Source organism: Cucurbita pepo, chromosome LG08 (assembly GCF_002806865.2).
Source record: "Cucurbita pepo subsp. pepo cultivar mu-cu-16 chromosome LG08, ASM280686v2, whole genome shotgun sequence".
Classification (NCBI taxonomy): Eukaryota; Viridiplantae; Streptophyta; class Magnoliopsida; order Cucurbitales; family Cucurbitaceae; genus Cucurbita; species Cucurbita pepo.
In genome coordinates this window covers 5,704,396-5,726,022 of record NC_036645.1, presented here as the reverse complement: position 1 = coordinate 5,726,022, position 21,627 = coordinate 5,704,396, and the positions used below count along the sequence as shown (strand labels likewise).

Sequence of the window (21,627 nt, the reverse complement as noted above, 5' to 3'; positions counted from 1 at the left end):
TTTAATTGAAACTAATTTTAATTCAAGCTCATTCTTGTAATTTTTTATTAATAATTATTTGATCGTTATTTTATTATTTTTATTTTGTAATTATTACTAGTATAATATATAGATAAGGTTGGATGTATTATCTTGATAACACCGTTAAGACAATTTTAATTGTTTACCGTCTATTTTGTAGTAATTATAGCTATTTCTAATCTTGACGCAGTTGTAATCAATCACAAAGCCCTTAAACCCATGTAGGTAGTGTCTTGCCATTGCTTCGAACCCGTGTAAGTAGCATCTCAGCTAGTAACCAACTCTTATTGCAATCTTGTCATAGTGGGTCACCAGAGACTTATCCTTTCAATTCTAGGGACAAAACTTGCTTCTTTTAGACATGGATAATGGTCTTAGTCTATGCAGTGAGATTTCTCTCTTTGGGACATCATAGTATATGCTAGCCTGCTCTTCCATGGGATGATAGCTGGCAAACCCTAACCCACATGGCTACCTTGTCACCCGTGATTGGGGGAAGCCACTCCCCCTGTGTTGGCCAACTACTAAAACTACATGAATATCTAACTCTCAGTCTCAAGATAGATCTGCTATGCAGGGTAGTCCACTGGTTTGTCATTAATGTAAAACTGAAGAAAAATTGGCACAATATTTGAAAGAATATATGAATTTGAACTCTCTTGAAATTATAGACACTTGAATTTGTAGCAAATATTCGTGTATAAAAGCTTGGTGGGTTGAAGAGATTTAATGAAAAAATTATTTAAAATCTATAGAAAACTTGTGAAACTCAAGATTATAGGAAGGTCGGATCGATTTAGGTCTAAATATGACTGCATGTTTGATGTCACGGTCATATTTGTCCAAGACATTTTATCTATAGCCGCATGTCGGATGTTCCAATCATGCTTGTCGATGACGTATTGTCTATAGCTACACCCATTTCAAATTTTTTTTTTTTTTTTTTAAGACACATGAACTTGGCCTTTAATAGTCTTTAGGCTCAACCAATGGATTTAAAAGGGAAAGATTTAAAAAGTACTCTTAAATCATCAAATTATATATATAGAAAATTAACTGACACACCAAAAGATATATATTTTTTTTTTCCTATCGTCATTGCTTAGAACAGTGTTTTATCTATTTAATTTTAAATTTTTAGTTAAATTTATATTTGATATAAAAAAATTAATAAGATAAAAGACGCACCAAAAGAAGCATTTTCAAACGCAGCCTTGGTCAAATTTTAGCTGCTTTATTCGATTTTTAATAAGCTCCCAGCTGTGGTTCATGAGCATCTTAATTCGACACTAATTTGGACCCAAAATATTCGAAAATATGAATCCAAAATATTCGAAAATATGAAAAAGAAAGTATAATTGACGATGCTGTCCAATATGTTAAGAATTACTACCCTCCACAATGACATAATATTATCTACTTTGATCATAAGCTCCATAGCTTTGTTTTTTGTTTTTCCAGAAGTTCTCGTACCAATAAAAGTGTATTTCTTAGTTATAAACCCATGATCATTCCCTTAAGTAGGTAACGTCGAATTTCCTCTCAACAATCTTCAACACGATATAACTTTGAAGCCGAAATGTTCTATGAAGGAAATAGTTAATCCAGAGAAACAACTTAATCCATCTCATTTAATAGATGATAAGCTCTCAAAACACATGACATACAACTAAACTGATTATTAGCGTTGTGTATTTCAGCTGCAGATCAACAAACACTAATGGCAGATGCCTGCTGAATTACAATTACAGCATCTGTCATATATCCAGAGGGCGTGATTTTGGAGAAGAAGAAACACTTTCCAGCATTTGAACTTGATGATCAAAGAGGAAAATCATGTAAAAACAAAGAAAAGGGGAGAAGAAAAACAAAAAAAGGAGTTAGAAAAGTACCCTATAAACGTCAGTTGAAGGATTTGAAGTTCAAATTTTGATGAACTTACTGAACATGTTTCAAACTTCAAGCTTGCCTTGAAGTGTTCCTACCAATTTGTCCACTTGATTTCTTGATCAATTCGATTCTTTGAAGCCTGATTTGCTCTCTGAATTTGGCTATGAACTCATCAGCCTTTTTATCTACATCTGGTCCTCCGTCATTAGCCATATTGCTAGAGCCTGCTTCTTCACAACTTGTTTCATTGAAATCTCTCCTTTTCACATTGAAAGGTTCTCCGTTATCTTCCCGGATAAACTGCCCCACTACATCGTCTTCTTCTTCTTCGTTTTCCATGTCGTCGCCTGCTTCCATGGCTAGTTTTTCAACTAGGTTTTCTTTATCTTCATCTGGAAACTCTATGGGGTTTTCTTCAAATTCTTGTGCATGGGGATTCTGTTCCATCTTCCCCTTCAATTGATCAGTTCCTCCAAATTCTCTCCCTCTTCTTGGTGGCTCATTCACAACTTCTCCTGGTCTGATTGTTCTAACAGATTTCCCCATTGATTGACCATCTACATAATTTCTAGGCAGAACTTCAGCACTTGAATTAGCATCCATCATCAGATCGATTTCATCTCCTGTATCACGAATGTATCTTCTAGGTTTGGTAGTAAGGCTTCGTCTCAAATCATTTTGATGAGATACATCACTTTCATGCAGCCAAGAGTTCGGTTTCATTGAGGATATTCTTCGAACAGTTGGTGGGGGCGGAGGCGGAGGCGGAGGCGGAGGTGGAGGAGATGAATAAAAGTTCTTCTTCCTCACCAAATCCTCAGCACTCTTGGCCTGTAATTCAGGTGACACAGTAGGAGAAGGAGATGGTTTCCTAGGAGATGGAGAGGGAGATAGTTTCTGAGTGCTAATGGCACTGGCTCGAGAAGACCTTGAAGTTGGAGGTCTTGACGATCGAGAATCGATCCAACTCGATTCAGATTCCTCCATGGGAGCAGCAGGAGAATACATAGGAAGGTTATCGGCTTCTTCTTGCACCTCCTTCCTCTCCGATCTCGAGCGCCATGGAACTGGGGAAGGAAGAACGATTTTCTCATTCAACTCCTCATTCGAACTCCTCATAGGCATACTCAAAGATCTTCTCGAACTCACTCTCCGCTTAGATCCAGAAATGGTTTTATACTCATCGTCCACAACAACACGAGATTTCAAGCTACGAACAGGAAGAAGCAGAGGTTTCTCACTCCTAACTCTCTGCTCATTAACAACAGGACGTTCTTCAGCAACAACGACAGATTCATTTCTAAAATACCGATTACTCCATGTTTGAACCTTATTTTCATCAGGTGAAGACACCGATTCATCATTAGCAGACGGAGTTCCAGGCTCATCATCAAAAACAGACGAAACATGAAGCAATCGAGAAACATAAGATTGAACATTATCAAATCTAGAGACACTAATTTCATCCTCTATCTCATCAGTTCTTCGACTAAAGAGGCCATAAGAAACAGCGATTCCAACGAAAAGAAGGTGCAGAAGCTCCCAGCTTCTGGTGAGTAACGTTTGATTAATGAACTCAGGGGCTTGGGAGGGGACTAAAGGGAGAATCACCAGAAAGAAAATGGCCGTTAAAACTTTGTACAAGATATGGCTATGGAACTTACTTGGAGTAGGCTGATTTTGCCCCGCCGCGAGATTCGAGGGTTTGGCATGAACGTCTGATTCCGCCATTGAAGAAGGATGGAGAAAGAGATTCTTATTCTTCTTGGAGTTCGATGAACGGAGGGTAATGGAGTTGCAGAGAAGGGATGAAGAAGATGAAGATGAAGACTTAATGGCGAAGAAAAAAGATAGAGATAGAGAGAGAGAGAGAGAGAGTTGCAGAGAAGGGGAAAGAGTTTGGAGAAGGAACAAAGAACAATTTGAAGCTTTTCTTTTCGAACCACTTTTTAACGGTTCCTTACCAATTGACCAATATACCCTTCCCTTTATTATTTTATTATTCTCTCCCCATTTTTTTTTTTTTGTTATAATAATAAATAGATAAATTACAAATTTTAATTTACCTGTTACTGAAAAAATTCTAAAATTTAAAAATTATTTAATGGATCTATAAATTTTTTTTATTTTTTATTCAAAATTTATTTAAAATAATTTTTATTAATAACTTTGTTAATTTAAAAAAACATTATATATAAATAGAGATTTTATAGATCAAATTATCATTTTTAAAATTTAAAAATTCATTACACATTAAATAGTTTATAAACTAAAATTTTAATTTAATTCAAACGGCTAAATGTCCATTTTAATTTTGAACTATGTCTTTGAAAGGACAAATCTGCTCATGAAAAACATGGACTTTTAAGTAATCAACCATAGTTCTTAAGAAAAATAAAAATGAAACAAATTCATAGGGATAATGAAATAATAATTAAATTAAAATTTTAATTTAATTCAAACAAATATAGGCGAAATGTCTATTTTAACCTTGAACTAGGCATTTGGAGGAGGACAAATCTACTCATGAAAAACATGGGCTTTTAAGTAATCAACCATAGTTTTTAAGAAAAATAAAAATAAAACAAATTCATAGAGTAATGAAATAATAATTGGAAAAAAAGGAGGTTATAATCGGAAAGTAAAAATAGGGGTAAAAATGGCAATAGAGGAAAAGGGAGGGGGCAAATGGGCTGCACAGAAATTATCAGGATTCTTCTTTTGGACTGCTTACGCTAGCTTTTTAGTGGAAGCTCAATATTTAAAATTAAAAAATTATTCTAAATTTTAATTTTAATTTTTTTTTTAAAGAAAATTAAAATTAAAACTTTAGGATCATGTTGTCTGTCTTACTCAGCCTCTCTTAAAGACCACGCAGACTCTTCTTCCTATGCGGTCTCCATCGGTTCGATATATTCGACTAATTTGATTCAAAATAGTTCGAAAGTTCTAGTTTGGTTAGGGTAGATCGGTTCATGAGTTATTTGAAATAAGCTGTTACAAATACGATTATTATATTCAAATCAATTTAAATCAAATATATATGGAAGAAATTGAGTCGATTCAATTAGGGTGGATTGGTTTATAAATTATTTGATTTCGAGAGTGGTTTAAATTCGTTTTATATTGAAGTAGTTGAACTCATCCGTTTGATCGCATGTCTTTTGGATTAAATTGAACCACGTATGTGAAGATCAAAAGAACGAACATGCTTAGATTCTATTAGGGTATATTAGTTTGTGGGTTTCTTAGTTCCGAAGTCACGTTGTAAGAGTTCAAGTCCACCCTTAATAGATACTGTTCTGGACTTTTCCTTTCGAGATCCTCTCAAGGTTTTTAAAATGCGTCTGCTAGTGAGTGGTTTCCACAGCCTTGTAAAGAATGTTTCTTTCCTCTCTCCAATCGATGTGAGATCTCACAGCCCCCCTTTAGGGCCCTACATCTTTGGTGGCACACCGTCCAGTGTCTGGCTCTAATACCATTTGTAACAATCCAAGCCCACCTCACACACACCCCTTCGATGCGTTGAATCCTCCACCGCTCGGTGTCTAACTCTAATACCATTTGTAACAACCCAAACCCACCTCACACACCCCCCTTCAGTGCCCTACATCCTCCACCGCTCGGTGTCTGGCTCTAATATCATTTGTAACAACCCAAGCCCACCTCACACACCCCCTTTGGTGCGTTGCATCCTCCACCACTCGGTGTCTGGCTCTAATACCATTTGTAACAACCTAAGCCCACCTCACGCCCCCCCCTTCGGTGCCCTGCATCGTCCACCACTCGGTGTCTAGCTCTAATACCATTTGTAACAACCCAAGCCCACCTCACACACCCCCCTTCGGTGCCCTACATCCTCCACCGCCCCCATGTCTAGCTCTAATACCATCTGTAGCAACTCAAGCCCACCTCACACACACCCCTTCAGTGCCCTACATCCTCGTTGGCACACCGCTCGATGTCTGGCTATAATACCATTTGTAACAGCTCAAGCCCACCGCCAGTAGATATTGTCTTATTTGGGCTTTTCTTTTCGGGTTTCCCTTCAAAGTTTTTAAAAACGCGTCTGCTAGGGAGAGGTTTCCACACCCTTATAAAGAATATTTTATTTCCTTCTCTAACCGATGTTGGATCTCAGAATTCTGTTCTACAAAATAGATATGTTCACCTTTAACTAATCTCCGTAGACAATCATTTGATCTTACTATATACAGTTGACATGGGTGACACCATAGACGGAACTCATTTCCTCTTATTTTCTCAAAATCGTGATGACTACCCGTTCAACTCAACGTCATTAATTCGTAAGTTCTTCAACTCAATTGAACAAATCAAACGAGAGAGCTAGCACACGAGCACTTTTTCTCATCTACTTGAGTAGCTCGGGATAAAAAACATTGTAGATAAAGTTAAGGTTTATATTCTTTTTGTTTAGCACAATATTGAATTGAAATATAGGCCAATGAGGAAAAGAATTCCTCCTCTCAATGGACAAAGAATCAAAGAATAATATATTCTATAAGTTCCATTGGATTTGAGTTTGATAGCCATTGGTGATAAGAGAGAACTCTTTCATCCGAATTTATTCAATCAATTGAAAATGACATTTAATTATTATTCTCATTTCTTCCCATATTTTATTCTTATGGCATGCATTGCCTACGCGTTACGTCATAGATTAATTCAAAAAAATTCGATGACTGAAAAATCTGATCAATTCAGCCCAACTCATACGATTTGGGTTGAGTTATAAATTTACTTGAATTAAGTTGGGTTCAAATAAATGATTTTTTTTTTTTTTTTGTAATTTGATTGGTCGTATGTTTCTCTAAAACTAGATTGAGTTGAATCGAACAAACTTGAATTTATTCTTAATTTTTAAAATTAATTTTTTACAATATAATTATATATACATATATCTATTTATATATTTATATATATATATATATATATATATATATATATATATATATTTATAATATATTCACTCAATATTTTAATTAAAATTTAAATTTTAATTACATATTTAAAAATAAATAAATATATATTTTATGAAATAATATTTTACTTTTATTAAAACAAAAATTTGAATAAATAACTCGAACAACCGGAATTAACTCAACCTAATAAAATTTATGGTTGAGCTGGGTTAAATTGAAATTAATTTAAAATTAATTTAAAAAATGGGTAAAAATATGGGCTGGGCTTTCAGTATTTCAATGTGGACTAGACATTAACCCAAAACACTAACATGGGCTCTTGGGCTTTGACATTGGGCCAACTAATGTGGCCCAATGTTAGAAGCATGGTAGTTATAAAGTGAAATACACTATAATTAAGATAAAATTGGTAATTAAAAATTGTAAATAAAATAAAAAGTATTATGGTGTTTTTTTAATGTAAAAATGTATTAGGGTTAATCAAATATTAAGTTAATAAATAATTGTTTATCGTAATCAAGGGTTACGTGAACTACATGTATTTCTATGGTGATCGACATATTTAATTATTTTAAAAAATATGAATTTTCTCGTTATAAACATTTTTAGATAAATTGATATGATTATTTAATTGAAATATTTAAAGCAATAAATTATTAATTTAGATTTTTAATTAATATTATAAATTTTAAAAAACAAATAAATAATAAAAAATAATTTTCAGGATAATAATAGCATATTTAATTCTAAACACAAATTATCAAAGAAATCCATCCAAACTGATTGCCTTCATTCCATTGGTTCGTACGGTATTCATTATTAATATTGCCATTCAACCGGGAGAAATTTTAAAGTGACGCACTGTGAGTTTTATTTTCATGAATGCAAAACGACCAGCATACACGTGGCTGTAAACCAATGCGCTGCAACACAATATTTCTGACCGTCACGTTACTTTAACATTACATTATGAACCAATTCGTCGATTCTTCTACGAGCATTTGCCAGACTTCCTCTCTGTCTCTCTCTCTCTCATTAATCGGTTTCAGAGAATGTTAAGCAAATGGTTGGAGTAGAATCCAATCCATGGTAGCTTTTCAATCCCTAACCAAATTCTAGGGTTCTGTTGTCGAAATATTCCGTCGTTTTCCCCCCAATTTCGTTCTTCCCCAAATCGATTGTCCTTCGTGTTGATCAGTTGCAGTTTCCATCTCCGCCGGTCCTGTTCTTGATTTCTGGCTTCCAGGGAGGGTGGCGAATTCTGTGAGAATTTCGTTTTTCGCATTTCTCCTTCGTGATCTTTCTGGAGTTTGGTTTAGGAATGAATGTTAGGTTTTCGCGATGGGGGATTTTGGTCGCTGGTGTATAATCAAATCACGCGTGTGGGTTGAGAATTTTTCTATTTAGGGCAAACGGGTGGGGATTGTTGGTTTGTTTATGTGTTGGGGATTATTGGTGTTCTTTGGCTATTCGGTTTATTGTAGTTGATTTTTTTGGGGTTTTTTAATTTGAGGATATGCATATTGAGGAGTTGAAGGAAGGGGAGTTGCAGAGTGGGGAAGAGGGAAATTCAGGTGCTATTGTAAGTAATTTGGTGGACCAGAGCGTTATTAGGTCTGATGTTAAAAGGATCGTTGTTGGAGTTGGGGCTCGTGTTCTTTTCTACCCGACTTTGCTTTACAATGTTTTCAGAAATAAGCTTCAGACGGAGTTTCGTTGGTGGGACAGGGTCGATGAGGTATATATATTTTTGATCTTGTCAATTTCTTCCCACACCAGATGATAAATGGATCCATGATTATCCGAGAGCATTCTTTTTTTTTCAGTTTATATTGTTAGGTGCTGTTCCATTCCCTGCCGATGTTCCCCGTTTGAAGGAGGTTGGCGTTGGAGGAGTGATAACACTAAATGAGCCATATGAGACTTTGGTTCCTTCAACTCTATATCGTGTAGGTATCTTTTGAATTTGCTTGTCTTGTGCTCAATGCATTCTGTTATATTCTTTATAGTTGTGTTAAGTGCAATGCTTTCCTATGCTCACACTAAAGCACAATAACCCTCTGGTTGCGCTTGTTGTCCGAGGCACAAAAAAAAAAGCTATGAAAAATAATAGTCTTACAAATAATAGGATGATGAAAAGTTTAAGAAAATAGAGCTTTTATTCCACATTCCAAGGAAAGATGATTAGTTTTGAAGGATATTCTAGGTTTTCTTCCTTAAACTTAAAGCAAGGAGCAGGGGCTGAGACCCAAGGCACTTGCCTCAGTGGGATTTCTAAAAACACTGGTAAAGAGTAAAGTTAGGGAGGTAGGAGGAAATTACCTTCCATGAATCTCAAAATGTGCTGCTAGAAGCTAATTTGGTATCCCGTTTGTTTGGATGTAGTCTATACTTACAATAACAAGATTCCCTATCTCTAATTTTATTGTTCAGTTTCCTCACTGGGATAGATTGTCTTCATTTACACCTTTCTTCATACTCCTTGAAGTTGAACTACTAAGAATACCAACCACAAGAATAAAAAAGAATGGAAAAAGGATCTACTCACGTAATACCCATAATAGGAACCCTCTTGTACTACAATTAGCTAAAACTGGAAAGTTAGTGAGTACAAGAGTGTTTCCAGTCTATGTTCTTCATTTGTGACCGAAACCTTTCCTCCAACGAAAAAATTTCAAGAAATCCAAATCCACGTGGTTGTACACTTTCAAAATTTGTCTACTGACAACAAAAGCTCCTTGAAAGGGTAAGATTGAGTCCAGTAACGCCTTTTTCTTCCAACGTGAATGGTTACTCGAAAGCATCCTTCTTTTCGGACTGGCCATCCTATGTAAATAAACCTAATCTCTATAGGCAAGTTCACTCTAGACTTGGGGCTTATTCTCATCCAAACTATCCAAAAATGTCACTTTATTTATATCTCCTGTTTTTAATTGCATCAATCTCCAAATACTCTCCTATTTCAATCTTTCAAACTTTGAGCATGTTTAACCTCATTCGTATATCTCTGTAAGCAAGTATTTTCCTCAGCATCTCTGTTATAAACCCACGTTTGCTTCATCAATCTAAAATCCTCCCACCTCTCTTCCACATTGGCAGACCAACAAGATATCGGAAGGACTTACAAAAAGGCTTTGAGAGACTTCCAATGCTATATCCATACTACCTGTAGGATTGCTGCTATCATTTTGATATGTGCTCTTCGTAGTGAATTATGGTCTTCTGTACATTTCTTTCCATGTTTGAATTTGGTCTGCAATGGAAAATTCAAGTTGATGAGGTTGTTTCAGCTGATATTTAGTGACCTGATATTATTTCTTAACTTGATTATTGTAGCTATTTTCCCTTAGCCTACCTGTGCCTTAAGTTGATTTGAGAATGAGTTTTGCCCTTTTACTGTTGCAGGATTATGACATTGATCATCTGACCATTCCAACTAGAGACTATTGCTTTGCACCTTTATTGAGTGACATTTGCATTGCTACAAATTTCATCCACAGTACGTATCTTATACTAAATTCATTCTGCTTCCATCCTCAGGATGCTCATTTTTATTTTATAGTTTGGGAAAAGGTAGTCGTCCATGTTTATTAAATGAGAATGTGAACCTTCAAGTTTATGGTATCAATCAAACTGTTTATGGGTGAATAATTTCATTTTATGCTGTTATCAAAGAAAATGCATCGCACGGACAGACTACATATGTTCATTGTAAAGCTGGACGAGGGCGTAGCACAACTGTTGTTATCTGCTATTTGGTAAGTTTTTGAATGCTAATAAAATAACCTTAATTCTTAAGTTTTAAAATCAAAGAGCCTTCGGTTTTCTGAGGCTTTGTGGTGGTGTACAGGTGCAATACAAGCAAATGACGCCAGATGAAGCTTACAAACACGTGAAGTCAATCAGGCCAAGGGTGCTTCTAGCATCATCACAGTGGCAGGTATTGCTGCAATCCTGTCTGCCTGATTTTAAATTCTAAATGGTTCTTTCCTTTCTGGGAGATGTGGACTCGGACTTGTTTTTTGTGTGTCCATGTACATTCTTTCATCATTCTCAATGACAGCTCAGTTTCTCATGAAAAAAAAATTCTAAATAGTACAGCGTTCGTATGAAGGAATAACCTTCCACTTTTTGAGCTCATCTCATTGTGTCTGTGGTTTGGTTTCAAGTGTATTGAGTTATCTGCTATTTATTTATTCACCTTTCTACATCGTCGCTTGTTAACTTCGGGGGTTGGGGGTGTTAATATTTTAAGCCAATATTGTCAGTTTGGGCCAAATTTTGACCTGAATGGTGCTGCATTACAGCTTCTGGCTGCATGCCATATTTCATACCCCACTTTGACATTCTTTTAGTACATGCATGTTAATCGCCGGTTTTTAATTGCAGGCTGTTCTGGAATTCTACCACATGATTGTTCAGAGGGATGTTTCCTTCTGCCACATAGATGACCTAGGAAAGGAAGCATCTGGCTCATCACACGATCTTATCACATTTGATGATAGTTCTGTAGTTGTTGTAAAAGGATCTGATCTTGAAGGATATGACTCAAGTATCAGCCAAAGTGAAATGGGCGATATCTGGGCAGATTTAAATGTGGTCTGCAGGGTTCGTGTTGCTGGTCAGGCAGCCCTCACAAGAATCTCCTGTTTGTGGCTCAGCTATCGAGAAAAACACCATAGCAAGAAAATTTCAGGAGATGATCTAGGTGTTGGGAAGGGCTGTTCACTCAGTGCTGCTCATTTGGAAGGGTTCAGTGTGGACATCCATGTCTATTAAACCAACTCAGAGGTCACAAGTTTTCTGTACTTACCTCTTATATATGCTAAAATATAGTGAAATATGTATCGGGCAGATTTGAAATTGTTAATATCATGTACCTATAAGTGAGATTATCATGTCCAATATGTATTCATCCTGAACATGTTAATGCAATTCTTATGTTTCATGAATTCGACTTTTTTCATTGAATTCTGACTCGTCTCTTGGAATACGTAGGATATATACTTCCATTTTTTCCATATATATTTGTAAAAATAGGCTTACATGGTAAATTAGGATTCAGAGAGCTTGGTTTTGTGAATTATCTTATTCTTTTCTTTACTCTTAATTTAATCAATACTGGTGGTCACTGACTTTCCCACATCCATCTGACTGATTCTTTATCCTTGCAAGTAGGGTACCACATATTTTCTCATGTCACTGTTGGAAATTTTAACATGCTCTCCAGCAACGCTTATGTACTTCACTCTCCCTGCCTTATCCAAGGTTTTCAATCCAATCCAGTCTTCAATGTAAAGTTTTGTCTGCAGAAATCAGCAGAAGTGATTACATTGGCATATATATACATAGATTGTCATAAGCACTATAGATGTTAGATGTTTTCGATGCCATTAGTTCAGTTTGTGGTGGGTCGATAATAGTTTTTTTTTCATATTCTACAGGTTTAGAAAGACCAGATGTAGTATAGTCAAACGGTTGCCATGTGAGTTAGCTTGATACCTCTTGTGGAGGTATAGTTGAATTAAAAGCCCCATCTTTGTAGTAACCAAACCAGGAGGTTTCTCTGGGGACCAAAACCGTGTCGTGCTCGAACTGGACAAACAAATACTGATTAAATAAGAGTAGGCGATATCGATTTGCTGATTTCTCAAAGAACTGCAAGATGTCAATTGTCATGAATGTAAAGCCTTCCAAACCTACCATAATTAGCACCAAGTTTTGTAGGCTACTGAATCGTTGCTTATAGGTTGAGTTTCTCGCTTGTGGGAGTTCATTGTTGAGCTTAGGAAGAAACTTGCATTTCGCCAAATATTTTGGGATAGCCTGGAAGGAAAAGCTAATGTGTCATTTTTGTAGTGAGAAACAATGTCCAAATGGAAACAAGAACATCAAAGTGTAGTGGCAAAAAGCAAAATTTCAGCATCAAATATGAAGCTTTAGAAACTAGTGCTCACGTTTGGTAATTTGAGAAAACCACTGGGGGCTAGATGATCCTGTGACAACCAACAGAGAGGGAAAAACATGTTTAGAGCTGAGGGATCGAAGCGAAAAAGAGGTAAAAAAAAAGAAGCTATAGGTGTGTTGTACTTGAACATAATCACTGTAGATCTCCGACTTGATTAGTTCGTCTGCAAAGCGACAGAAAATGGCAGACTGCAGAAACCAAAAATCATTGAAAATGGCTATTAACATAGCTTAGATGTAACAAAAATCTAGAAACTGAAGATGAAAGGCAAATTCAGAACTTAGAACTTACACCACAGAGAGGAACAGAAGCAATGCCAGCATGAGGGCCTGCTAAAGATATGAAGTTCTTGACCTTTAGACATAGACATGAACAGTGAGGAGATATTTGAGACAATAACAGAGTTAGAAAAGATCTTAAATAGGTTCTCACTGGTGGTGCTCCATCACAAAACTCAACAACTCCTCGGCCAATCAAGTTTCCCTGTTCAGCCAAACACAAGTTCATAATAGTCTCTTGCAAAATCTTCTAGTTTGGATCCAAGTTTAATGATTGATTACCTGGGAGAGACCAACTATACTGTAACCTTTTTTCAGTTCCTCCATTTTCTTCACCTGCATTGGAAATTCAAACAGTAAGATACTTGAGAGATGAGGTGAATAACGTAGCCATGAGGATTTTTGCACCTTCTCACAAACAATTCCAGCCTGAAAGCATGAGAAAACTTGGTTAGAATGAGTACTATTACTTTTCAATATTCGATACGGAAAAAAAGAAAAGGTCTTACCTGTTTCTCAAGGGGCATAAACCAAGAATCCAACACTCCATTCCCGACTTCACTGGTGAAATTAGAATTTATAAAAAAAACCCATTGTTCTTCATCAAAAAAGAAACTTTAATTACAGAAATTTGCAGCAAAATCAATAGAAAAACGAGCTCATTAAGGTTGGATTAGGGATTAGGGATGACTATCTAAATATAAAATTGCTTTGAATTGATTAAATCATTTGAACATACACGCAATATCCTTCAACACCAGAATAGTTACTCAGTGATTCAGTGAAGTTTTTAAGCCCTTGACTTGAGCACTGATTTCCTATGCCTGCCATGACCACAAAACAGAACTCCATCACAAACAAAAACAATAGAGCCCTTCAAGTATGGTATGAAATATAAGAACTATATGCTATTAATCTCTGGTATGCAGGCACAGTGGAGCTAATTATAGTGTTTTTATTAGCCCTACAAGCCTTTTGCAATGGTTGGAGCCTCCCTTTTTTGAAGCAAGGTGTAGGATTTGCGTCTTAGTATGCTTTTTAAGACACTGGTACGATGTTATGATATTATCCACTTTAAATCTAAGTTAACGTAGTTTTATTTTCAGATTTACAATTCAAATGCCGATGATGTTATCCTTGAATATTCTTACACTAACAATTAATATGGACAAATATTGTCTTCTTCAGGCTTTTCCTTTCGGACTTCCTCTCAAAGTTTTAAAACGCATCTACCAGAGAGAGGTTTCCACACCCTTATAAAGAATGCTTCGTTCTCCTCCCCAACCGATGTGGGATCTCACAGACTATATTTGCATCTTCAATGAATTTTAAACAATTGGCGATGATCTGAGGGTGATCGAGGTAGGTTGAGCACCTAGCACTTGACAATGGCCATGCCTAGAGCATTCAAGATGACAATCTCTCACAATGTGCTTTCTTGTTACCTTATCTCTCACAATGTGCATTTTAGTGTGATCGGAGGTGAAGTGACAATGATAGACGTAGCGACAAAGGGCGTTTGGCAGACACCAGACCACTATCTATCTTCATTGGTTTGGTAACACTTACCCTTTTTCCTCAGTACAATGAGCATGTTTCTTATGCAAACATTGATATCAATTGTTGAGTTCTGGGAACAAACTCATATCCATGGAAGCTCCCCTCATAGAGAAGGCAATCCAACTTACCTAAACCAACCATCCCCCACAGAGTTTCAGAGTTACTTCAAGCACACGAAAGTTCAAAGACATACAAATGCCACAAATCAAAGTAAACCCAACAAAGAAACTAGCTCAAAATCCCATTGATTCACCACGATCAACCCAGAAGACAAGAACAATTCAAAAACCCCATCAGAGAGTAAATCGAAAAACAGAGGCAAATAAGAACAGAGCCAGATTAGATGTTACCATGGAGAACAACGAAGGGCAGTGAAAGAGAAACCGGAATCGCAGCGAAAACGAGAATGAAGGAGAAAAAGGGCATTGAAGAAGGAGAATCCATGGGGATTGGTGGGGAAGAACTTGAGATAACATGGAGAAATTTATAGAAATGGGTGAGAGCTTGAGAATCCAGCAATGGCGTGTGAGATTCATCCTTGTCTTCTCCCCAAGATTTTTGGGAGCGGTTTTCACACAATGTCGTCTGAAAACAAGACTTGGGAATTGGGAATTTGATCGCATTTAGTGAGTTATGGTTGATGGTTAAAAAGGCGTGGTGGTGCCGTTGTGGGCATTTATTGGGTGCCCATTGGCTAATATGGCCCAGTTCCAAAATCTCAAACAAAGCAATGATCTGATTGATATTAAAGATGTTGATTACAAGGCTCTTAATTAATTATGCTTAACTAACTTTTTTACTTTCGACGAAGGTAAAGATTTGAATCTTCGACTCAAAGATTTATGGGATCTTAAGTACGAGGTGAGTTTACTCGTTGGTGTCAATTAGACAGTTTGTGGATTATTGTTGCTCTCCGTGGTGCTTTAAGACTAATAAGTTTTATGGTACGTCAATTGAAACTTACTTGATTTGTTTCCTTATTCGATTCTTCCTTCCCCCTCTTGGTTTCTTTTCCTCCACGAACCACCGAGAACTCTCGGTGCAATCTAACCATGTAGAGATTGTGAAGCTTTCGTTAGGGTTTTCAGAAAGAGATCGATGGGGAATTCGAAAAGACCCATAAGCTTACCGTCGAAGTTCTCCTCCCTCAGTGACATGAGCTTTAATCGTTTGTAAGTATCGAATTTCCAATGGCAATGGGGGTCTTGGTTTTCTCCCTCAGGTTCTCTTCTTCTCTACCTCGCCCCTCCTTGCTTTTAAACTACTTTAGACGTCCAAATCTGCCGAAATCCTAAACGGATCGGGGTTTCCTCTGTAAGTTCTCATACCCCTTCGTTCATCCTTTTCACTGTGGAGGCCGCTAGCTACCGTGTATGACTAGCGGCTCCATACACCTACTTTATATGTATATACGTATGTCCTCACTTCCCATATTTATTTATTTCAACATGTATGAACTTTTGAAAGTAGTATTAATACAGTTAACAATTATAAAAAAAGTTGAAAATTTTATTATGGTTAATATATAGATGAAACTGTTTACAAAATCTATCGATATTAATGTTACCTTTGAGGTTCATGAATATTTTTTAAACATGGTTCATGAATATTTTTTAAACATGGTACTAACCGTTTCACCCATATATTAAATATAATTCGCTTAAATTAAATTTTAAACAATAACTCTCCTAAATATTTTAAATAACTTAATTACTTTGGTTTAAAACATTTTAAAACCAATTTCATGTCACATCCTTCACATAAAACTAAACAAAATTAGTATTAATAATAACTTTAAAAAAATTTACAATCCAATTTAAACATAGTTCAACTCGTGAAAACGTATATTTTCGATCAAAACCTCAAACAGAAACTTCATCTGATCCAGGCCTTAGTGCTTCATACGAATGCTCAAACACCTTTTTCTGAGCTTCTTCCTTCAAAATTTTTTGTTTTTTTGAGTGACAAATCTTTATGATCACCATCGATGATATTACCACTATAGCTACAAGTAAGATAACTCCGAGTACTGCACAAAAAAATAAAATAAAAAATACAAATTAAAATAAAGTTAATTTTCATTTTCATAATATTATAATTATTTTAAAAATAGGTTATATAAACATAGGATAAAGCTAAGTTTATTTAAAATTGAAGCAAAACATTCTTTGGAGATATAAATTATTATTATTATTTTAATTTGGTGACTCAATAGGAATATGAACATTAAATGATGGACTAAAAATATTTATTTATTTTTATATAATTATTCTAGAAAATGAAGTTTAAAGGTTAAAATCAATGAACCTTTGACCCAATTATTAATATTGCATTAAACAATAAGGACTTTGAATATTCAAACTCAGTTTTTATTTATTTATAACATTTTAATAAATAAATAAATAAATAAAACAATTAGCAAAGGATATGATTGCAAGTGACATCATTAACAGTTTACTTTACAAAAAGTGGGTATTTATTTAAAAAAAAGAAATTTGTAGGGGTCATTTGAAATTATTCTCTGGGGACTACTTGGTCAATTTATTTTAGTGAAGGGGTTTTTAAGAAATAATTTTTATTTATGACCTCACAATAATTTATAAATTATTCTTATATTCATTAACAGATAAAAAAAAAAAAAATAATAAATAAATTAAAAAAAAAGACAAAAAATTAAGGGAAAAACAATTTTTTAATAATAATAAAAAAAAGCTTAATCTTTTGAATTATTTTAAAATGTCTATTTAAGTCTACAAATTTTTATAAAAGTCGTTTCTTAATTTCAAAAAATCTATTTTAATTTTAAAAATTGATTATTTATTTTTTCTATCTATTATTTTATCACTATATATATATATATATATATAAGTCTACAAATTTTTATAAAAGTCGTTCTTAATTTCCAAATATCTATTTTAATTGAACTCTTTAATTTTAAAAACTGATTATTTATTTTTTCTATTATTTTACCATTATATATACATACACACACACATATATATATATATATATACACACACAAGATACAAATTTTTATAAAAGTCGTTATTATTTCAAAATATCTATTTAATTTAACTCTTTAATTTTAAAAATTATTTATTTATTTTTCTATTATTTTAAGGTTAGTAATTTATCCGAACCTAATAATTCAAAATGATTAATCTTTTTTTTTTTAACTTTAAAAAAAAAGATATAATAAAAAATATGAACCTACACGAAACAAACTAAAAAATTTACGAACCGAAATAAAATAATTTCAAATTTTTGAAGGGCTAAAATGCAATAAAACCCAAAGTTTAATTTTTTTTTAAAAGGGTATTAAGAAAAAGAACCCCAAATACAAGCAATTAATGAAAAAAAATGAAAAGTTAATTGAATTAAATTAAAGAAAAGAAAAGAAAAAAAAAAAAGATTCTTTTCCTTTTTGTTCTTTTTAGTTAGTGAGCTAAAGAAGGAAAGAATGGAATGTTACCTTCATAATTAGGTGCTTTATAAAGACACCCTCTTTCATTAGGTCCCCAACTTAATGAAAGTCCAAAAGAACCATCATCAAGATAAGGGCTATACTCAAATGGGATCTTCACTTTCTTCACTTCCTTGCAAAACCTTGGTGTTTCTTCCATTTCCCTCACCACATATACATAGTAATCTCGAGGTCGGCTCAAGCACGGTATCGGTGGCGACGGCGACGACAATTTCGACGTGCAATTGAGGTATTTGTAATCTCGAACGACGTAGAAGTATCGAAATGGGGTTAGGGTGAGGTTTAGTTTGAGAAACGCGCCATGAACGCAACCATTGAGGTCTATAAGATCGAGTCGTTTTTGGTCGTAGGAAATGGATTTGATTGATAGAGAATCATAGGATTTGAAGTGGATTCTTGTTGTGTTTGATGAACATGAAAGGTTGAAGGTGAAAGGGAGATGGATTGATGGGCTGCCATGGCTGCAATGAGTTGTCGTTGTTGTTTGAGCTTTAATGGAGATGGGTGAGAGGAGGAAGAAGATGATGAAGAAGAGGGCTGAGATTTCCATGGTGGAGAGGTAAAGAGAAAGGGAGAGTCTTTGGGAGCTTATATAGACTGATGGGGATTGCTCTTTTTTCTTCTTTTGAGGAACAACAAAATTACCAATTTTCTTTTCTCACCTTGGCTTGACTTAGCGGTTAAGTTTATATAAATTTTTATCGTAAATTACCCGTTTAGTCCTTACTTTCTTCTATCCGCTCATACCCACCGCTAGTAAATATTGCCCTCTTTGAGCTTTTCCTTTTAGCCCACCGTTTACTAAAAAGAGGTTTCCACACCCTTATAAAAAATGTTTCGACGTGGGATCTCACAATCTACCTTTCAGGGCTCAATATCCTCACTGACGTTTGTTCCTCTGTCTAATTGATGTGGGGTCTTACGGTTCTGATAATAAATGTCTTATCATTTATCAGTTCTACGAAATAAAATTAATAAAAATGAAATTTAGTGTATATTTAATATATGAGTTAGCTCAATCTTAAACCATCCTTATTTTATTTATCTTCTAAGTCAAATTAGATGGCTACTTAAAGCATATCTCAATTAGACAATACGTTATTAATGTTTTATAATATTTTTTTTAGGTTATTAAGAAGTTTTCTCCAGTCAAATTTATTTAATTTAGATTAAAAAAATTAAGCTTATATTTAATATTTACCTTAAATTATACCTCAAAAAGTTGATTAAAATTGATGGCTCGAAACATTCGATCAACTCAATCCAATTTTTACAGTTTGGATTGGATTGAATTCATGGATTTACTTAAGACTAGATTAAGTTAACCCGAACCAAACCCGAATTTATTATTAATTTTAATATANATATATATATATATATATATATATATATATATATATATATATATATATATATATATAATTTTGAGGAAGACTTGACCAAAGTCTATAGTTGTTGGGAAGTGTATAATTAATGGGTGAAATTTGGTGTGGAACATTTGAAGTTGAAAGGGACAAGAAGACACGACAGAGTTGAATGCATCTAACCACCCATTGGTCAATACTAAAAAACAATAAAATAATAATTAAATTTATGACTTTGTTTATTATTATTATTATTATTCCATTGATCAATAGTAATAAATAAATCAATAAATAAATAATCAAATTTATGAATTTGTTTATTATTATTATTATTATTTATTTAAATTATCATTGGTATTTAAATGATGTTCTTGTCGAAGTTGGGATGAGAATTGATGATGGTCAATTCAAGTGCCATTTGAATTGAGTTCATTTTAGACTCCCTTTCTCGCATGATTTATAGCGTACTCAAGATTGACTGTAACGACGTTGTAATGGGTTCACGATGATGAGATTTGTAAAGGGTTTCTGTATCAGCTTAAGCTCACCGCTAATAGATATTGTCCTTTTTAAGTTTTCCCTTCTGGGCTTCCCCTCGAGATTTTAAAAAGCGTCGTCTAAGGAGAGGTTTTCATATGCTTATAAGGAATGATTCATTCCCCTCTTGAACCGACGTGGGATCTCACAATCCACCCTCGTGGAAGCCCAGCGTCCTTGCTGACACTCTATTCGATATCTGGCTTTGATACCATTTGCAACAGCCCAAGTTCACTGATAGATATTGTCCTCTTTAGGCTGGATGAGTACTAGTTCCGTTGTGTAACTCTAAAACACGTGTTTTAAAAACTTAAAGGGCAAACCCAAAAGAGAAAACTTAAAGCGGACAATATCTGCTGGTTGTGGACTTGAATTGTTACCATTTCTAAATAAAACATAAGGTGGGTATTGTTCTGATTAACTTATGTTGCGATTCAAATTTAGAGTCAAGATCTACGAAGATCGACCTAATCAAACTCAAATCAGCAACATTTTTTTGTTGAGTATTTTTCGTAAAATGAAGAAGATAATGCTCTATTTCGGACTCAATTTAGAGGCAGAATTGGATGGATAATATTCCAATGAACCTTCGGGATTAAATGAAACCTATCGAACTTCCTTCTCTCGTTGATTCCTTGTAGGGTTAGGGCGAAAGAGGATCGAAACGGGGCTGAGTCGAAATTGCACGAATCTCAAGAACATTGGCTGAACGTTTCAATGTGGGGACGACCATAGGTTTAGGCATCGACCCGAGTTGTGTTATCTTCAACATTACCATTTTCTTACGCTATAATATTCAATACCCTTAGTCCTCCTTTCCAAGGCTTTGCGCACCCTGACTTCCATTGTTCATTGACTTCGTTTACACATGAAATTGAGTCAACCTTTGTTTGTTTTCCATTTCCAAACTTCCCAAAATAATAATAATAATAATAATAGAATGATTTTGTAGCATCATTAGCTCGGGTCTACACGCCCGATTAAGCTCGTGTACCGAAACAAATTAAATTTATCATAATCTTTTAACTTATTTAATATAAAATTAGAACAAATGGTATTAATTACAGTAAATAAAATTAAAATTGATTATGGTTTAGCGTTTTTTTCTTGAAATTTTCATGAGATACATAAAGACAAAAATATGTTGGAAAGACTCGTGTTCATTTGTGGAAAATTTCATTGATTAGAAACACGGGACTATAATAGCTTTTAAATTAATCCAAGTTTGTAAAAATTATTTTTATTTATTAAGATTTCTTTATAGCATTTCTAACCATCTAAAATCATATAGAAGTTACAAAGCGAGGATTTGGGGTGTGATGTCCCACATTGGTTGGGGAAGAGAACAAACCACCATTTACAAGGGTGTGGAAACCTTCTCCTAGCAGACCCATTTTAAAGCCTTGAGGGGAAGCTCGTAAAAAGAGAACAATATCTGCTAGCGGTGGGCCTGGGTTATTACCTGGAGCTTGGGGCGGAAATGGGGACGGAGACTCATTTAACTAACGCATAAAAATCTCTTCCCACTATCTCCCCATTTCCACGAGAATCGAGGTCCCATAGGTTAGACATTTCTAATTTT

At 34.7% G+C, this 21,627-nt stretch overlaps 4 protein-coding genes across 7 annotated transcripts; 1 reads left to right on the top strand and 3 right to left on the bottom strand.

The window, feature by feature from the left end:
- Window positions 1–1,601: 1,601 nt before the first annotated feature.
- Window positions 1,602–3,822, bottom strand: LOC111801152 (uncharacterized protein DDB_G0284459-like). Of its 2 annotated transcripts, none has more exons than XR_002816089.1 (2): window positions 1,914–3,822; window positions 1,602–1,834 (listed from the first exon to the last, which is right to left on the bottom strand). XR_002816089.1 is itself a non-coding variant. In XM_023685144.1 (2 exons), the coding sequence occupies exon 1, from the start codon at window positions 3,640–3,642 to the stop codon at window positions 1,981–1,983; it is 1,662 nt and encodes a 553-aa protein (XP_023540912.1). In that variant the 5' UTR covers window positions 3,643–3,821; the 3' UTR covers window positions 1,602–1,834; window positions 1,964–1,980. The 2 variants fall into 2 exon arrangements, 1 of the variants encoding a protein (XP_023540912.1); XM_023685144.1 differs by having other exon boundaries at window positions 1,964–3,821.
- Window positions 3,823–7,826: 4,004 nt separating this feature from the next.
- LOC111800138 (putative dual specificity protein phosphatase DSP8) lies at window positions 7,827–11,825 on the top strand. Its single transcript, XM_023683726.1, has 6 exons — window positions 7,827–8,592; window positions 8,681–8,803; window positions 10,260–10,353; window positions 10,530–10,612; window positions 10,705–10,794; window positions 11,244–11,825. The coding sequence occupies exons 1-6, from the start codon at window positions 8,371–8,373 to the stop codon at window positions 11,631–11,633; spliced, it is 1,002 nt and encodes a 333-aa protein (XP_023539494.1). The 5' UTR covers window positions 7,827–8,370; the 3' UTR covers window positions 11,634–11,825.
- Window positions 11,826–11,837: 12 nt separating this feature from the next.
- Window positions 11,838–16,065, bottom strand: LOC111800139 (palmitoyl-protein thioesterase 1-like). Of its 2 annotated transcripts, none has more exons than XM_023683727.1 (12): window positions 15,790–16,065; window positions 15,011–15,706; window positions 13,840–13,924; window positions 13,610–13,661; window positions 13,383–13,529; window positions 13,255–13,305; window positions 13,114–13,176; window positions 12,945–13,010; window positions 12,812–12,850; window positions 12,558–12,680; window positions 12,357–12,449; window positions 11,838–12,160 (listed from the first exon to the last, which is right to left on the bottom strand). In XM_023683727.1, the coding sequence occupies exons 2-12, from the start codon at window positions 15,102–15,104 to the stop codon at window positions 12,017–12,019; spliced, it is 957 nt and encodes a 318-aa protein (XP_023539495.1). In that variant the 5' UTR covers window positions 15,105–15,706; window positions 15,790–16,065; the 3' UTR covers window positions 11,838–12,016. The 2 variants fall into 2 exon arrangements, with proteins under 2 accessions (XP_023539495.1, XP_023539496.1); XM_023683728.1 differs by having other exon boundaries at window positions 13,383–13,436; window positions 13,509–13,529; window positions 15,011–16,062.
- Window positions 16,066–16,415: 350 nt separating this feature from the next.
- On the bottom strand, window positions 16,416–18,907 carry LOC111800580. Of its 2 annotated transcripts, none has more exons than XM_023684334.1 (2): window positions 18,132–18,907; window positions 16,416–16,682 (listed from the first exon to the last, which is right to left on the bottom strand). In XM_023684334.1, the coding sequence occupies exons 1-2, from the start codon at window positions 18,692–18,694 to the stop codon at window positions 16,523–16,525; spliced, it is 723 nt and encodes a 240-aa protein (XP_023540102.1). In that variant the 5' UTR covers window positions 18,695–18,907; the 3' UTR covers window positions 16,416–16,522. The 2 variants fall into 2 exon arrangements, with proteins under 2 accessions (XP_023540102.1, XP_023540101.1); XM_023684333.1 differs by having other exon boundaries at window positions 16,416–16,689; window positions 18,133–18,906.
- Between the last annotated feature and the right edge of the window lie 2,720 nt (window positions 18,908–21,627).

Coding starts and splice junctions, on each gene's coding strand:
- LOC111801152 (XM_023685144.1), bottom strand. CDS start 3,642: ATGGCGGAATCAGACGTTCATGCCAAACCCTCGAATCTCGCGGCGGGG.
- LOC111800138 (XM_023683726.1), top strand. CDS start 8,371: ATGCATATTGAGGAGTTGAAGGAAGGGGAGTTGCAGAGTGGGGAAGAG. Junction 8,593..8,680: donor GGTGGGACAGGGTCGATGAG/GTATATATATTT, acceptor TTTTTTTTTCAG/TTTATATTGTTAGGTGCTGT. Junction 10,613..10,704: donor CTGTTGTTATCTGCTATTTG/GTAAGTTTTTGA, acceptor GGTGGTGTACAG/GTGCAATACAAGCAAATGAC.
- LOC111800139 (XM_023683727.1), bottom strand. CDS start 15,104: ATGGATTCTCCTTCTTCAATGCCCTTTTTCTCCTTCATTCTCGTTTTC. Junction 13,925..15,010: donor GCCCTTCGTTGTTCTCCATG/GTAACATCTAAT, acceptor TGGTCATGGCAG/GCATAGGAAATCAGTGCTCA. Junction 12,681..12,811: donor GTTTTCTCAAATTACCAAAC/GTGAGCACTAGT, acceptor TTTTCCTTCCAG/GCTATCCCAAAATATTTGGC.
- LOC111800580 (XM_023684333.1), bottom strand. CDS start 18,694: ATGGAAATCTCAGCCCTCTTCTTCATCATCTTCTTCCTCCTCTCACCC. Junction 16,690..18,132: donor TAAAGCACCTAATTATGAAG/GTAACATTCCAT, acceptor TTTTTTGTGCAG/TACTCGGAGTTATCTTACTT.